Source organism: Lutra lutra, chromosome X, assembly GCF_902655055.1.
Source record: "Lutra lutra chromosome X, mLutLut1.2, whole genome shotgun sequence".
Lineage (NCBI taxonomy): Eukaryota > Metazoa > Chordata > Mammalia > Carnivora > Mustelidae > Lutra > Lutra lutra.
Genome location: NC_062296.1, coordinates 93988806 through 94007355, shown reverse-complemented (window position 1 = coordinate 94007355; position 18550 = coordinate 93988806). Strand labels below are relative to the sequence as shown.

The 18550-nt window shown below is 52.1% G+C and overlaps 1 protein-coding gene across 1 annotated transcript in view; it reads right to left on the bottom strand.

Moving 5' to 3' along the window:
- ANOS1 (anosmin 1) overlaps window positions 1–10102 on the bottom strand; it is a 174307-nt gene extending 164205 nt beyond the window's left edge. Inside the window, exon 1 of the mRNA XM_047714920.1 lies at window positions 9794–10102. Coding sequence (XP_047570876.1) covers window positions 9794–10000 — 207 coding nt within the window. The 5' untranslated portion in view covers window positions 10001–10102. The remainder of the gene's footprint in view (window positions 1–9793) is intronic.
- Window positions 10103–18550: the final 8448 nt, after the last annotated feature.

Sequence of the window (18550 nt, the reverse complement as noted above, 5' to 3'; positions counted from 1 at the left end):
GCCATCCATGATGATTAGATGCTAAATTAGGGGAAATGAGGATTTTTGTTGGCTGGAGGTCACCTGAGATCCTGGGCAAACCACGTAGGAAAACGCACTTCCCCAAGATAAAGATTCCAGTCACTATACATGATACATGATAGGTTGTCACCTATCCACCTGACCTTTCAAAGAAAGAAGGCAATATGAGAAAATTATGTACTTTTGAGGTCATTGTAACAATGCTTTCTCAAGTTGGTGGGTATTAAGTTGGGGAGGAAAAAGCATTTTCAGTGACAAATGTTACAATTTCAAAGAAAAAACGGAAATACCATGTGAATTTAAAGGTTCCCTCTCTGGATAGGCTACGGTTTCTCCGGCTCCCCTCAGGATAGATTTGAGCCCTCAGGGTATGAAAGAATGCCAATTTGTCACCCTGTTCTTCTCACGGGCAGCCGTCCTCACTGTGCAATCTGGTGTCTTACAGAGAGGCTGTAAAGAACCGTAAAGCATAAACACACTCCCAGACCTAAAACGAAAGCAAAGAGACCAGCATGGAGGGCACCGTGAGTCCCTGGAAGTGCCAGTCACGTACACACCAGCCACAATCGCCACTTGCAAATACCACAAACGTATCCCGCCGCCATTCAGAAGCAGGAAACAAGAGAAGGCACAAGTCCCCAGACCGCTGGGCCTCCCCGACAGCAACCTCAGACCCTGCGGCACGAAGGAGCCCAGCGAGTTCCAAAACATGTGTGCAAGGATCATAGTGGTGCTCTGCCGTGTCGCTGGACGAGTCAGAGGGACAGACACAAAATCCACTCGCGGGACCAAAACAACACTTCGTCTAGGAGATGATGACCACACACTGAACCATCAGGTATGACGATTTTAAGTGAGACACGATTATAATCGTTTCTTTCTTCAGTTCAGAACTCTCTGCAACTCTTTGCTCCAACGTCTGTCTCTCTCACAAGCAGAAAATGATGCTTTGGAGGGCAGGAGACACAGCTCACTTGTGCTGGTTTCCCTAGAACCCAAGATCCTTGAAAGGGGATGGTCTCTGACACATTCTTATTGGCTGGAAAAAAATGTGGATGGTTAAATGCACAAGGGATGGGTGTTGATGGACTGGTATTTTTAAAGGCTTTTTCCACCACATCATTACTCTTTCAAGTTATCCACAATTGTGCCTCCAGGAGCCAACGAGAAATGGAGGGATATTTCCCCCCAAAACTGCATGATTCTCAATTACATCACAGTTGGTATATCCACTCTGTCTTCTCTCACTGTTAATAACCTGAGAAGCAGGGTCGTTTAGTGTAAATATTTGGGAAGATGACGACGGGTGCTTGGGTTGTGGCTGTGAAGCCTCGGTTACCTCACTTCCAGACCTGCGGTTTTCTTATTTGTGAAAGAGAAACAGCGCTCGTGACCTCACAGAGCTGCTACGGAGGTCAAACAGATATTTCATGTGACACTGTTCTGTCAACACCAAGACGCTGTACAACGCAATGCTGAGTCCGTTCTAACCTGCGCCTCCGTAATTCGGGGGAGTTTCTTACTCTGGGGCCACCCCCACGAGGTCGGGCTGGGGTCCTGCCGTAGGCATGACGGTGAGGCCATGGAACGGGCAGCCCCCTTGCACCTTCTTATGCTCGTCTGAAGCTCCTTCTCAGGGGTCCGGGCGGGAGCTCCAGGAAGATCCGATGAAGACCACTGCATCTGCCAGTAGCGTAGCCGTTCGTGGATAACTTGTGGATAAATTGTGGATAACCGGCAGGGAACCTGGGAGAAGATCCGTGCACACACCTCCAAGTGTCATGGCCGGGGCACGTTCCTACCCTGACCTGCACAACAAGGGATGTGAGCTCTGTTCCAGCTCCCAGGGACAAGTTCCCCAACGCTGGCTGCTCGCTGAGGAACTGCCCCCTCTATCCCGTCCAGGAGGAGCACTCAGAGTCCCCAACACACAGACTAAACTGTGGCAAGACTGCGCGCACTCATGCTGCTGGCTGCTCTGGGCGGGAGGAAGCCAGCGTTTGCGGGTCAGCCCAAGAGTCAACCCCCCCAGGACGCTTTCCCTACAGGGCTACGCTCCTTCCCCAGAGATCTCATACGAATAACCCCCCTTGCAGTCACGTGCGGACCGAAGCTGTTTCCCAGTCTCAGCCCCTACTGGACTCTACGATCCCCGTGAGCAGGAACCTTACTTTTATAGTGGATCTTCGAAAGCACAGGAACCCACCTATATTCGTGGAAACGAATGGAACAGACCCAAGCACTGCTTGACCTTTTTTACTGAAATCATTGGGCGACACAAACTAAATCCAAGTAGCAGAAAATGTTTGGACTCTAAGGGCTTCTTCATCTAGAAAGTTTTTTTTAATTTGTATAAAATCTTGGGATTTTTCCAGAAGGAAAACACCTGAGGGTTCTGAAAGCTGGTTCTCCTTCTCTGCTTCCCGCTACCATCTGTGTGCTTGAACGAGTCATTTCTAAAAGCACCAAGTCGTCCAATCAAAAACAAAACGGTGTTGACTGAGATCAGGTTAACTCTTACGGCAGGTGTCGGAGACTGGGTTTCTGAGAAGCAGAGGCTGAAAAGGGGCTTCCTGCGTATGTGCTATCTTGGAAGAAGCCCTCAGTGGAAAGAGAAAAGGAAGACCGAGAAGGAGCGAAACAGGTAAGGGATGTTAGCTGGAGACCTGCAGAGGCCTGGTCCCATGAGAGGGGAGTACAAATGGCCCAAGAATTATTCCCGCAGGAGGCTGGCCTCCTGTGGCCTCCAGCTGGGAGCCAAGAGCAAGATGGCGCCCATCAGAGAAAGGTTAGTCTCTAAGGGGGAGCCGCTGTAAGCCATTAGCCACTGATACAGAAGCTGGGGTTAAGGAGGGGCGGGACAGGTCACCAACAGCATCTACTGCGAAGGAATAGGTCTATGACCTATTTTCAGAATTTCAGAGAATCCAAGAGAAATTGCACATTTTCTAAGATGACGGTCCCCAGGTAACTTAAAGGTCAGGAAGACGTCTTTATCGCTCCGCTTGGTCAGGCGGGCGACCTCCTGCTGATGGGAAGCTTGAAAGAGTTGGGGGTATCTTTGATTAATGAAAAGAGGAGAAACTAGGTCATCCTTAATAAATGCCATATGTTGACAGACTACACACTTCCACACTACGGGGTCCAGAGCCCATGAACAGACGTGTGCGAGGTAGCGGAAGCTGGAACTCGAAAGGCCTGTGAGCTCGGACATGTCTTCCCAAGGCTAACGTATGCAGTCATTTGCACAAGGGCACGGCGATGGGGGCATCTGCGATTTCCTGGTCCTGTGTTTCATATATAAAATGCATTCTGATCCTATCAATGTGCTGCACGGATTGTGGTCCAAGCCCTCACCCTCAAAATTGTGTGAAATTCTGTAAAGCACTACCAAGTTATGCAAAGGAACCTCTCACGTCTGAATCAACACAAGCAGAGCCCACTAACCCCTTCATCAGCTTGTCCAACTCCAGTATTATTTCTTAAAGGATTTTTTTTTTAATTTTTAAGTCATCTCTACACCCAATGTGGGGCTCGAACTCACAACCCCAAGACCAAGAGTCACAAGCTCCCTTCACTGAGCCAGCCAGGCATCGCCTGTCCCTACAGTCTTATACCCACTGGCAGAAATAAATAAGGGTAGGTTACACACTGCAGTCATTTCCAAGGAATAATAACCTTAGAGCCTTAATCATTGCACGACAGTAACTTTTAACTCCAGGTTAGGTCTTCGAACACACACACATGCATGTAGGGTATCATATGTAACTACATACGGGTGTATGTGAGTATAGACAATATAAACATATAGAAGTATACATATATATTTCTTCTTCAACAATATGCTGCACAAAGAAATGAACAAGTCAGTAAGTGCCTTTTTTTTTTTTTTAAGAGACTTATTTATTTGACAGAGACAGAGTGAGAGAGGGAACACAGGCAGGGGGAGCGGGAGAGGGAGAAGCAGGCTTCCCACAGAGCAGGGAGCCCAATGCGGGACTCGATCCCAGGACCCTGGGATCACGACCTGAGCTGAAGGCAGATACTTAACGACAGAGCCACCCAGGAGCCCCTTTAATGTGTTTTTTAAATGTTTGTAATAGTCACAATAAGATAAACTTTTAAACCACACTCAAGGAGAACCACTACATTAAAAACAGAAAAATTTGCCCTGAAGAGCCTAATGCTTAGTTTTGGTTAAATTCAGAAATTCTTAGACAGCCAGCGATCCAGGGAACCCAGACCAGGAAATATAAACACCAAAGCGGACAACGGCCCTTCCTTCGGGAACTCTCCAAACCCTCGGCCACTGTGGCGAGTAACTAGTCTCCCTGCAGGGTGAAGAGACACACCAGGGCTGGGTAAACTCACCACGGAAGTGCCCTTCCAGAAGTCTCTGGGCCTGAGCTGATGTGTGGCTGCTAAGGGGTTTTGATCCGATCGTTGTTTATTTGCTTTTTCTTGGAGGAGATGCTGGTCCTCCTAGTAGAAGGAGCTAATCATCAGCTTAGTTCTCCCCTTGCCAAAGCAAACAGCTTCCAATTACTGTAGGGGAAGCGTCTGATCTCTCTCATCGGCCACCTAAGCATGTCTATCCGTGGTATTTTATAGACTGAATAATGTCCCATTAAACAAGAATCTCTTAGCACTAATAAAACTCTAGACCCACAGGGCCCAGGCTGCCAGCAACCTGCTACTTATCTTCCAACGAGAAGATCGACTTTTTCCCCCGAGCAGTGCCGAATTCTGGGAAAAAGCAGACACGTGCCCCGCTCGTCTGCTGTACAAGAGCTATGACTGTGTTGTACGTGACCTCCCGTTCTCCTGAGCCTCCTTGGAGACCACATGGGCACAGAAAGAACAGGTTCCGGGTCTCCTAATGCTTAGTGCCATGACTGTCTGGAAGGCTCGAGATTGGCCTGCATGGTTGCCACAATGAGCAGAACCAGGGCAGACGAGAGGGCTCTCTGCTAAGGCGTATCCCACCTAGCGTACAAGAGCGAGTCACTCGGAAGGTAAAGGACATTCACTGAGAAAGAGAGAGCTCATTTCAGACGATGTTCCCTCCTTTCCCTCTTCTTTAATATCCCCGTGAGGCTGAAAACACAAGGGGTAGAGGTTATTCCCAAGTGAACGCTGGTGGGCATCGCAAGCGTGGACATGGTGGAAAACCCTATGAGGGACCCCCATAACCCTATGAGGGACTCCTCCACTTAAGCAAGTGGGCTTAAGCCCTCCCAAGGGTTCTGCACCCTTGAGGTACAAAAATCCACACCAGGACCGCTTCGGGGACATAGGACCGATGCATGTGGTCCATGCTTCAGGGGACCAATGACCAGGCTTGATGCTCTGTGGCCAGCGCACGGAGATCTCGAAGACTGTATCCTGGGTGGCTGTGTCACATGGGCAGTCTGATGGAAAACCAGAACTTGTTCTGGAGGCTTGGAGCCTTGGACCACACGGGATTCTGCCTGCCCCTGCCCCTCCTCAGGAAAGGTTCTTGGCTCCCCACTCCCTTGTCCCTGGCACCCCAGTCTCCCACCCAGCCTCTCCCTCTCCACTCCTTGCCCTAAAAGGACTATCATACCCCAGGCACTGCTGGGACCTGGACCAGGGTCCAAGGACGGTCTGACGCACGCATGAGGCCAGGACGCAGCGGAGGCTGTCCTCCTCGCGCGCAGGAAACAGCACCATGTCTTTAGTGGACGGGGTCCAGGGCTTCCGGGGAGCAAACCCATCCCTGGGGCAGGTATCTGCCGGTGAGGAGGCTGGACATGGGGCTGCTCACTTGCTTCGTGTGAACAGGAAGGGGGGAGATCCCTGGCTCGACCTCCTGAACATGACACCCCAAACAAGGCTCGAGGCATGGGTCTAGAAGCGTGCAGAAGAGGGTGCCAAGCACGTGTTCTTTCTGGGCAAGCACCCAAGCACCTGGAGACCACGGGCTCCTGTGAGGTCTATGAACATCCCGCAGGACCCCGTCGTGGGGCTAGGCACGCCACACCCATGTGCCCCTTGCAGGAGGGGCTCGCTCTTCCCCCTCCCCACCTTCCTGGGTCTCACTTGTGCCTCCAGACCAGGAAACAGAAATCGTGAAATGCCGCGGAGCCGGCCTGCAAGCGAAATGCTCCCGTGTTGGCACGTAGCACTGGCACGGAATAATAGAAAGAGGAAGAGTAAATCCACGCTCGTCACTGAATCGTTACACTTTTCTTTACCGAGAACAGCACTGAACAGCAAATCGGAAACCCCGGGACACACTGCCAGTGCCACCAAAGGAGGAAGAGCACTGTATATTCTAGGTTCTTTAACAACACTCCTTGCTCTTGCTATCTGAAATACTGGACATACGGTTTCATTTTGCACGCAGTCCGGAGAATGAGGCAGTCTTTCTTGAAGGAAATTAACCGCTAACCAACCCAATCCTAGAGAGAACAAAATAAAAACCTGACGGGCACCCTCGTTCGGAGCCCAGCTGCACCGTCTCTTGGCTGTGTGAGCAACCCGCCCTCTCAGCACCTGTGTTTGCTTAGGAGCTGGGAAACAAACAGTACCTTCCTTACACAGCCTTGTAGGGCTCCTAGAACAGAGGCCGCTACTGACTAATCTCCCGGTTAGAGTTAGCTCCCTCGCCACCATCACTCCAGTAACCCCAACGCCGCCTACGACCTCCACCTTGCCGGGCAGGTTCTTGTCCTCCATGGGACACACAAGAGCCTGGACGTTCAGGAAGGCGATAGGCCCTAGTGACCCATCCACACGGCGGCAAGACCGGCCCCGTTCCAAAGCTCACACGCCCCGCTCCAGACCCCACAGCCCAGATCTCCTGTTCGTGCAGGGACAGAAGGATGTCCTTCGCAACCCCCAGGTGAGTGGGATTTTAGCGACGCTGTGCGTGGGGCAGGTGCTAATCTGAAGGGGCAGTGTGGGCAGCGCCCTGCACACGGGGCTGGGAACAGACACCCTGGGAGGTGCCAACTTGTCCTGTTTCTTTCTATGAATGGAGGCAGCATTTAGCCGGGACGTGAAGCAGTTCACCATCCGTGATGAAATCCGGAACTCTCCCAGGTCAGCGGCTGGGCCAGAGAATTCAGGAATCCCCCGTCACCGTTCCCATCCCCACGCATCAGTAGTGAGTCGCTTGGGCGCCCGGGCCTGGCTGCGGGCCGCAGCGCAGACGGGTGAAGCCCCCACGGGCAGCAGAAGCAAAGGCCCCAGGTGAGCAGCATCACTGCTCAGAGCCGGCAAACGTGTGCAGCTGGAGCACGGACCGTGAGACTGCAACGCCCCTCTGCAAGCCTGTGGGCCACTCCAGGGCACTGCCCCCCTGCAGCTCTGAGCCTCTGTCCACACCGTGATGACACAGGTTAGGGTCTCCACAGCCAAGCGCTCACAGCTGTCACATCTAAGCATCCCCACGCTAGGCTGGCCTCAAGGACGGAGACAGGCCTTCCATCCTTTAGAAGAGCCCTAGTGCTGTGGGACAGAAGTTGAAAATGGCCACCTGCTCCGGAAAGGGCCTTCTGCTGGGCCTTCTTTGCACAAAGGGGTGGGGTGACCCTGAGAGAAGGGACTCGTCCGCAAGCTTCGTCTCACCCCGCCTTTCCTGCCTCTTAATAAACACCACGTGCCCTGTAAGGAGTTGGTGGCAGCTGACCCCTCCATCATCTCCCAATTATTTAACAAGGGGGAGGGACAGGGAAGCTGGAGGGTTTCTAAGGAGAGTGTGTCGCTGCCTTTTCACATCTTAGGAAAACATAATCCCTGCAATTTAGGTAAATCAGATGGGCATTACCAGGCTAGGGTTAACCCTCCACGAGTGGCTTGGCAGTCGATGGCCAAAACAGCAGTTCCTAAGTCCTAACCGTAATTTGCAGTTTCTTCCACCCCAGCTAATTAAAATGTAATCAGGATTGTCTGGGCGATGTGCATTCTGTCAGCGGTTTTTCTTCCGAAGAGAAATCATGCCAGGAGACCACAAGAAAAGCCTTTCATGGGAATTGGCTTGATCTAAACGGTTTCTTTAGCCGCTTAAACTGTAAAACAAATAAATTACAGCGACGGACAGTTCAATTAGAACGAGAGAGAAAGAAAAGGAAAGGAAAGAAAGGAGAAAAGGCAAGCAGAGATACTCTTCCTCTCCAGGAACGGGGCGCTCTGTTTTGCTTTCTGTTGATGAAACGATAATGCAGCATCTTCCCGGGAGAGGGCCTGGCAGGGCAGGGCGGATTTGAAACCAGGTGGCCAGGGAGGAACCCTCTCCAGGATGTCGGCGTCATTTCAGCACAGGACGCGAGCACTCGGGTTTCCCTTTGCCCAAACCAGCAGGGACTCGGAGTGCGCCAGCTTCTCTGAAACCCACCACAGGTCGCTTCCCCGAGAGCGCGCACCCCCGCGCACGCAGACTTCGCGAGCGGCTGCGGGCTCCGCAGATCCCAGCCGTGAGCGCCTGGGCCCCGGGCGCCAGCTTTCATTAGCCCGCAGGCCAGGATGAACACCCCGAAGCCTGCGCACATTCGCCCCAAACTCCGCCGTCACCACAACCGCCTGCTCTCCCAACTGAATACCCAGGGCCCCTTTGGAAGCCCCCTTTACCCTGCCCGGTTCACTTCCTAAGACGGAAAACCTGCGGCAGGGCCCCGGGTCTCCTCCTGGCCTCCACAGTGTTGCCTGCGGCGAGAAGGAACCCGAGTCTTGGAACAGGTGAGCCGCTAAGGACAGGAGCGAGAAGGCCAAGCGGAGACCGAGAGCCCTCGAGAGCAATAAGGCGTGAGCGCGAATGAGCTCGGACAGCGCGCACTCGCGTCGGCGGGGGAAGGCAAGGGGACGCGCCCCCGCGGAACCCGCCAGCGGCGCGAACGCGCCCCCAGCATCCCGGGTTCCCACGCAAGACCTGTGGGGACCCTCGGCGCTGTCGCTCTCCCCAAGGGACCTGGCAACGCACGGGCGCCAAGCGTGCCACCCCCTGAGCCTCCAACATCCACGCTCCCTCACACACACGCTCTTGCACACTCAAGCTGGGAGGACCTGCGAGGGCTGGGGGCACACACTGACCCCGGGACTCTCGTCGGAGCATCCCAACATGGTTCTCCGAGTCCCGCGTCCCCCGGCTTACTCCGCACACTACGCACTGACTCAGAAGCTCCCGGGCTCCGAACTGGGGCGCGCAGAGCCGCCGCCGCCACCACCCTCTTCAACACACACACTCTGGAACACACGACTCGCCGCCTCCGCGGCTCCACCGGTGGGCTGCGAGCCCCGCGCCCGCCGAACGTGAACGCGGCGCTCAGTGGAGACGGACGGGTCCACCCGCGGGCACCTGCGGGATCAGGCGGGTCGCGCGGGTCCCCGGGCGCAGCTGGGCGCGCTTCCCGGCCTCGCTCCCGGGGCTGGCGGCGCCGCGGGCCCGGGAGCGCGGGGGAGTTCGCGGGACCCGCCACCAGCCCCGAGTGCCGCGCGCCGAAGTCCTGGGAAACTAAATGCACACACCCACCCGCGGAATCCGCAAGAGGCTCTCCACTGGGCTTTCCACCGGGGAAAAGGGGAGTCGGGGACAGATGTGCACGCTTCTCTCTCCTTTCGGGAGCAAGGAGGCGGCCGCAAAGGGGGGTCCGACCGCCTCGATGGTGAGATCCACGCCGCAGGGGAGTGGGATCTGCGGGCCGAGCCCGGCGAGAAGTTTGGGCGCCGAGGCCGGGAGGCAGGCGCCGCGCGCGCCCCCGGCCACGGCCCGCAGCGCAGGGCGGCCGCGGGCGGGCGGAGGCTCCCCTACCTGGAAGTGCTGGAAGAAGGCGGAGATGCGCGTGATCTGCAGGCTGAGGCACCTGGACGAGCAGCGCGCCCGCTGGACGCTCACGGCCGACAGGGACTCGTCCAGCCGCCGAGCCGCCGCGGCGCCGGGGCCGCCGGCCAGGCAGCCCCCGCAGGCCAGCAGCCAGAGGCAGAGGGTCAGGGCCGCGCCGGGCGCCCCGGGCTCCATGGCTGCGGGTCGGGGGCGCGGGCGCCGGGCGCTGGCCGAGGCTCCCAGCTCCGCGCCGGGGCCGCACTGCCGGGAACCTCGCGGCCGCCGCAACTCCGCTGGAAAGTTCAATCATTCAACTCCAGCCCCGCGCCCTCCCCGCCAACCTCCTCCCGGCTCTGCCTCGAGGGGTGGGGTGAGGGTGACAGGCCGCCGCGCCATTGGCTGCGAGAAAACTGAGTGACAGGGCGGCCGGGCGGAGGGCCGTGGGCTGGGCTACCCGGCCGCGAGCCCCGGCGCTCCGAGGCAGGGCGGCGCCGCCCGGGTCTTCCCAGTGCGCCCGGCTCTGGGTGGTCGGTCTCCCGCGCCGGGCTCCCCAACAGTCCGCATCCTGCCCGCACTACCACCATCCAGGAAGACGTCCGGTGTGAGTGAGCCCGGCCTGGGGTGGAGGTGCCCCCTCGGAAGGGAGGGCCTCGGCACCCCCCAGGACGTCCAACCTAAGGAAGGACGCAGCGCCTCAAAGTTGCAGGCTGCCTCCCCGGTTTCTGCCCCAGGGCAAAGCTTCGCTCACACTCTCACGTATTTGAATTTCCTTTTATTTCCAAGTCCTGGAAAGAGCTAAGGCACGACTGGTATGGACATGAGCAGTGAGAAAGCAGGCAGGGACACCGGACTGACATTTTCCTCCCTCCTCTCCCTCCCGCATTCCTTCCTTCATTCCTCCTCCCTTCTCTCCCTGTTAGGACCTGGAAACCCATCTGGGTACACAGCAAGCCCCGTTTGTGACACAGACGCACGCTACTTGCTTCCTCGGGTGTCCCATTTTCTGGGAAGCACTACTCTCTCCCAAGGGGGCCCCAAAACAAATGTTTCCCCAAATCTTCCCCTCCTATGTGCCACCCCCCCCCCCACGACTCTCGGTTCAGCCCCACCATGTCTTGCAGTCTTCCCTCATACTCTTTCCCCTCTAGTGACTGCTCTGGGTCCCCACAGGAGGCGTGCCCCGTTAAGAGCTGGGGCAGCATTTATAGTGCACCACCTGTAACCACGTTTGTGCTTCCCTGAGTTCCACCGGGTCGTGACAGCAGGGAGACGGCAGCCCTAGAGAGAGCTGGGATCATGAAGAACGTGGTCGGGACACGGGGATACGTAGGTAACGCAGGTGAGTGGAAAAGACCCGTGCACACGTGTGCTCGGGCGCAGACCACCTGACGGACAGAAACACCTGTGCCCAGACCTCCCCACGTTCTCCTACAGAATGGCCTTCTGGGGTCCAAACCCAGCACGACCATTAGCACACGACTGTGCACAGCTGGAGCCGAGATGCACTCGACCTGCCCCGAGATTCTTCTCAGGGGGGGTTCCTCCTCCCACAGAGCTTAGGCTCTTTCCAGCTTCCAGCCTCTGCCCACCCCCATTCTCCTGAGCATTTTGCACTCTGGATGCTGAGCTCTTCCTGCTAAAGGAGAACGACAAGGAGCTACAGCCATCCTGCTGTACCCAGGATTCTTTCTCAAGCACATCATCTGTGTATGTGTCTTCCCACAGTGAAGTCCGTGAGGCCACACGGAATTCACGGCTTAGTGTGTTTCTCCGTGAATTTTTAAAAACCAGAGTGGTCTCACTCAAAAGGTTCTGTAGAAAGAACTGGCTTCCTGGGCGTGCCCCCTGCACGGGCGTACAGAGCCCCATCCCAGAAAGATCACACTTGGCTCAACGTTCTTCTGGCACCATCTTGATTTTAACTCTGAACGAGGTTTGAGTTCCGGGGGCCAGCCCCACGCGCAGGTTCTAGCAACACCGTACGGCCCCTGAGCGGGAGGCGGAAAAACTTTAGGCGTGAGCTCAGTCGTTGAACAGATGATCAGAACTGTTGGCGGAAATCTTTTTCAAGTCTGTTAAACACGGGGCACCTGGGTGGTTCAGTCGTTAAGCATCTGCGTTTGACTCAGGTGGTGATCCCGGGGTCCTGGGATTGAGCCCCGCATTGGGCTCCCTGCTCAGCAGGAAGCCTGCTTCTCCCTCTCCCTCTGCCCCTGCTTGTGTTCCCTCTCTCGCTGTTTCTCTCTCTCAAATAAATAAATAAATCTTTAAAGAGTCTGTTAAACACTTAATAATGACTAGAGCAAAGGAGCTAACCAGGGTGACTCCAGGCTGGTAGGTGTAGACGAAACGTTATCACTCACACTGGGAATTACCGAAAGCGTTTCCAAAAGCTACGGCAGAGGCTTCCATTGCATTTAACTTTTGAAGGTAAGCAGATACCTGGCCTTCGTGAAAACGAGGATATTATGCATGCCTACATTTTCCTACGGTACCTTTGATTTATAACTGCGTGTCATATCATGAAATTTATATTCTAGAAAGTGAAATCATAGGCACGAGCATGCTGAGCTTTTAAAAACGGCTCTTAAATGTTCAAAGGGATCACTATGGTTTTTTATGGGTTCTATAGCATATTCATTTCTATGAATAAATGCATTTTATAACAAACCACAAACGTGAACACATCTAGTCTGTTGAACAGAGAGCTTCAGATTAAACACATAGGGCCACCTTATGCATATGTTAAAATTATATGGCTTTCTTGTTTTAAAATTATCACAGACATCTTCCGTGACTACGCTGGCCTTTTTTATGTTATTTATTTTAATTTTAGTTTGAAATAACTTGTAAAAGGAAAACGTTTTGGTAAAGTCAGAATAACAGTTGAAATCTGAGTTTTTTATTCTGCTTATATGTGCCGAATTTATTCTGCAGTTCGCCCTAGAAGTTGTCTCCCAGAAACTAACTTTCGACAGGACTGGCCACGTTCATGAAGATCTCTGAGATCATACAGATCCACCACATGGGAGAACTGTAGTGTCCAGAAGGAATGATGGGGAAAGGGATGGGTGACAATTGTCCAGGTACCTTTTGCAAGAAAGAGCTTGGCAAGCCTCTGGTCACAGTCAACTTGGACCCCACAGTCTGAATTTGCCCGAAGAAGAAATGAACCTTATATTATTGAGTTCACTTTGACTTTAAATGAACAAAACACCCACCCAGCAAGGACAGTTGGGAAAGGGTCTTAACGGACTCTTACTTTTATCTGTGTGAACAAAGACCCAACTGTGTGGCCCATCTTGGTCAGGTTCTAGAAGAAACACACAAAACAAGGACGTCATCCAAGAAGTTGGCTATAGTCTTCCCTACAATTTATTTAGGATATGAGATTCTTCTTTCTTTACTTTCCTTCCCTTCCGTACCGCCCTCCTATCCCCTGCCACCCGCCTTTTAGCACAGAGTAAGAACCCCCTGAGAAGCTTGCTGAAGATGTACTCCAAAACTCCACGTTCACGGGTTCTGGCTCAGCGGACGTGGATAGGGCACGGGAATCCCAACTTTTAAACAACACCTGGTGCTCCTCAGCCACTGAACCAGGGGCAAGTTTGACAGACAACTGGTTCAGAAAACAGCCCACTAAAAATGGGTTTCAGGAGCATTTATGGCTTTTTGGTTGTTTAAAGTACTTTTTAGGTGTACATGTTGACCTTGATTGGGCATATCAAACTATTTCTCCATGATCACATCACTCTCCTTTCCCCAGTACCTTCCAGTCCAACGACATAGTGTTACACTCATTCTTCCAAATGAGCAGCTTGTCTTTTCAAAAGCTTCCCAGCTGCAGTTGATAAGAATAAACTAGGAAGGAAACGAGCATAATCTTTCTCTGATACACCCCTCTCCCCCGCCTTGGAAAAGCAAATTGAGAACTCCCCCTAAAATTGGGGAAGACCAGTACTTCAATGTGATGGCATTTATGAGGTCCCCAGTCATTGGTTATAGGGGACGATGACGTGAGGGGAGGCGACCAAGAGCTCTTAAGAAGAAAAAGTAGAGAAATGGGGAGCGTGGGATGCAGTTAACAACTGAATGGCTACGTATCAGATTTCTGTCTTTTGTAAGAGGATTTCGGGCAGGAATGGGGTGAGCCTCTCCGGTACTGCTTAGCGCACTGGCCCCTGACAGCCAGTTTTATCCTTCTACAAATGAAAGTGATAACTTTATGCAACAGGGCCATTGAACACGCTGTGCTTTGTGGAGAAGGACACTCACATTCATTTGCAATCATCTGCCTTTTTTTTCTTTTTCTTTTTTTTTTTTTTTTAAATCATTGTGCACTGTAGATATCCTGTCTGGGGATATGTTAAGCATATGACACATTTTCCTCTGCAGCGAGATTATAAAAATTCAGCTGCTCCATTTACAGCCTTAAAGGTATGGATGTTATTAATTGGCTATTTACGAAGATTTTATTAGGAATCATCAGAAAACTGCTACTACTTTTGTACGCTGAAGAACAGTCTAATGAAATTTAAATTTTTTCTGGACAGAAGGCACAAAGGATGGTGAATAACATGATTTCAAGCTATTGCTTGTTTTCATGCCCTTCCGCCTCTCCTCCCCCAAGGCTACAATCAGTCTTTCAGTTAGTATTAAGGTTGTCACCTGTTGTGCATGCCTACTGTAGATTAAGTCATCACTAAAGTTTTCATCGGTCACTGCAATAATGACTAAAATGAGAAGAGCTACTAAAAAATAAAACGTATCCATATGCATGGTTCATGTTCTAATAGAGTGTGATATTCAACTGTGAACGCTTCTTCCTTCCCATAATTCTTCCCAAATTACTGCCAGAAATTTTTAGCTGTGGCACCTTTCATGGCCCCTGTTGATTTTAGTGTCTTACTGAGCGAAGCGGCTAATGCCAGGAACATTGGGTTTTGGAAACCCAAAACATAGAGCCATCAAATAAGTACTCCTTAATGGTCAAATGCAGGAAACTATTTAAGATAGAAAAAGTAACTCGTGTATTTCCAGTCCTTGACATGACCACAATATCATAACTGGTTTGCCCTCAGCGTATTTTTGGGAATCCTAAGCACATTAAAATAAACTGAAATTATAAAATTTTTACTGACCCTTAAATAATATAACTTTTAAAAACCTCATTGCCCTCTTCCGACTGGCCTAGTTCTCGTGTGAAATAAATAAGGAATCTTTCAGTGAAATTCATATTTAAAATGTTGTGGAAATCCCACTTTTAAAAGCTTTCTTAAAAGGAAGTTCTAATAAACAATCATGCTTTTTTTCTCTTCGTTCCTCAACGTGAAAAGAAACCTACAGGTGCTCTTCAGAAATCCTGAAATTCTGTTCTGTTTAAAGACTTACGTGGGTTGTTTCTTCCTTGATGGTTCGAGCCCACGGAAAAAGTAGCTTGAGCCACTGTAAAGAGGACAGATTTGCAGAGCTGGGAGAAGGCACCAAGGCAGCGTTTCACAGGAAACAGTGCCACATGCTGGCCACGTCCGTAAAATGCGGCCACAGCGTCCTCCCTCTGTGATGACCTGATTGTAGGACGAAACTGTCAGCTCCAAGACATGAATCTGGCGGGGCGCCTGGGTGGCTCAGTGGGTTTAGCCTCTGCCTTCGGCTCAGGTCATGATCCCAAGGTCCGGGATCGAGCCCCGCATCAGGCTCTCGGCTCAGCAGGGAGCCTGCTTCCCCCTCTCTCCCTCTGCCTACTTGTGATCTCCATCTGTCAAATAAATAAATAAAATCTTTAAAAAAAAAAAAAAGACATGAATCTGGCGAGGACGGTCCTGCTGCGTTCTCAGTAAAGACTAAAGACTCACACTTCTCAGTAAAGACTAAAGACTCACACCGGGGTGCATTTAGGCACTGAATACGGTCCCACTGAACTAAATTACGGAAATGAGCACAGCAGTCTCCAAATGAGTTTTTTCTTAGCTTATAAACACTTAAAAAAAAAAGTTTTTTATTTATTTACGTGAGAGAGAGCACGAGTTGGGCGGGGGGAGGTCACAGGGAGAGGGAGAAGCAGACTCCCCGCTAAGCAGGGAGCCCGACCCTGGGATCGGGATCATAACTGGAGCTGGAGGCACAGGCTTGGCTGACTGAGCCTCCCCGCCCTGGGGCGCCCCTAATCCCTTCCCAGCCTATTGGCTACAGCACCGAATGACAAGGGCCAAATGTGTGTGAGTTTTGTTCGAAGAACCTTCCGTTCAGAAACCTCTGCAGCTTACACATCGCTTGCTTCATAAGGGTCCCCGAAACGTGACACTGTCCCGATGAAATCCACCACCAGCGGAGACTAATGCACAGAAAGGAGATGCGTGTTATCTGCAGTGCTGGGGGGCGGTGGGGAGAGCCTTTCCAGCGGCAAACGGGCCACTTTATACAAGGTGAACCTGGAGTCCAGACATTAAGATAAACCCATTTAAGGACGAGAAGGAAGCACCGGGATACTCCGACCATGTGAACAGACCCACGAATGCACCCAAGTCACGAACGCATGTTCCTCTTCTGAATCCACGGGGGCGTGGGAGGGAGAACAGAGTCCTGCAGGACCGAAACGGAACAAAAACAAAAATAAAGTCTGGGTTCATTTGCGGGATTTGCAGCAGTGCGAAGTGGCTCCCGTTGGAGAATATTCTCCCGTCTCCTTGAATTTGGGGCATTTCAGCAGGTGGGAAATCAAAGGTCATTCGCTTCCCTTTTCTTCTCCCTCCAGGGGCTTCTGTACTTTGGAATGCCTCCCCCTCCACACACACTCACACTCCCTTGCACACACAGTGTCGGTTTTGGGCTCCAGAGAAGGAATGCCAGGGGCTCAGGGATCCGTGCTTCCCCGGGACCCAGACAGACAACAGGCGGTCAGAGACGGTGACCGGAACCGTCCTGTGCTTAAGTGGGGTTCCACGTGTGAATATTCTTCCTCTGGTCCTTCTGGATATCACACCACGCAGAGAAAGGACTCAGTGACATTATAACAACGTCTGTGCCCAAAAAAGAACTTAAGCGAAGGAACGGACTTGTATTCAAACCCTTTCTGTGTCTTCTGCAAATAGTTAGAAGCCACCACTCCGGATGACGGCAGTCGACCAGCATTCAGCTGGGAGAGATTTGTTTTCAACATGTTGAGATGCAGAACGTGCGGGCTGTGCTGGGAGAGATGTGCAGTTGCGAGCAATCTCACAGGTGCCCTGCAAATGCACCCCTAAGACATGCGACGCCCCGGAGTCACGCCGAGAGGCACAACGGGAGAGCGGGTTCAGTCCTCACACTAGAGGGGCGTCCCTACATGAATGACGGCTTCCTGGCCACAGGCACCAGGGGAGAAATGAAAGAAGTAAGTCCTTTCTGTTTTCAAAGAACGACGTGCATGCTTGTATCATTAATTTAATATCGAAGACCTTTTGCCCCTGACAGAGGTATTATCCACCCTCCACCCAAAAAATCAAGTGAAATTACCATTATGTCTGCAAATTTTTTTCAGTTATGGCTTTGTCACGATTGCCTACTCACATAGGGAGGAATTTTGAGGAACGATATTGTTTGAAGACTAGAAAGGGTGAACGGTATCAGTTTGGAATCAACCCAGGACTAAACCTGAGTTGCGGAAACAAGGGATGTGTCTCCCCCCACCTTATTTATTTGAGAGAGAGAGAAAGAGAATGAGCAGGAGGGGCCGAGGGAGAGAACCTCAGGCAGCCTCCACGCTGAGCACCGAACCCGACGCAGAGCACGACCGGGGCTCCATCTCGGCACCCAGAGATCGTGACCTGAGCTGAAACCAAGAGTCCGACGCTTAGGGGACTGAGCCCCACAGGTGCCCCAAGGAAGGCACCTCCTATGCAGACTCCTTCACTTGTTTACGTCTCTAGACCTGCCTCTTGTAAAACAGAGGTCTCAGTAGGAACCACCTCCCCAGATATCATATTTCAAAAGGACTAGGTTCTGTCCTTCAACAAGGAGCGAGTACTCCAACTAGGCAAGGTAGGTAGAGTATTTACAGGATTAACCCGCGAATTTATAAGTTTTGTTTTGGCTTTTAACTACTGTTGTATTTGTTTTATTTTTTAATTTTTTAAAAGATTTTATTTATTTGAGAGAGAGAGACAGAGAGTGAGCATGAGCAGGGGTAGGGACAGAAGGAGAAACAGGCCCCCCCGTTGAGCAGAGAGCCCGATGCGGGGCTCGATCTCAGGACCCTGAGATCATGACCTGAGCCGAAGGCAGATGCTTAACCCACTGAGCCACCCAGACACCCCTCTTTTATTTAGTATAAACTTTATACCAGGGTTTCTCCACCTCGGCACTACTGACATTTTGGGCTGGTGATTTGCAGTGGGGAGCTACCCTGTGCCCGGGGAGCTTAGCCGGCTTCCACCCCCTGGAACTCAGCAGCAGCATCGCACCCACCCCAACAATCTGTTCTATTTTCAGGTAGAACCATGTGTCCCCTGAGTCCGGAGCGGGGTGGGGGGGGCAGCAAAACTGCTCGCAATGGAGAACCACCCATCCACCCATTTGACTTTACTTAGAAGTCTGACCCCATTAAAGGAAAGGTAAGATAAGAATGATGTTTAAGTGACTTCTGAAGCAGACGTTCGTTTCTGAACATGAGAACCGACTCCGCTTTCCAAAATGATTTATCAAAACAGCTTATGAGACAGGAATGGTATTGGTGAGATACAAATGATGACAGAAGAAATCGCCCAG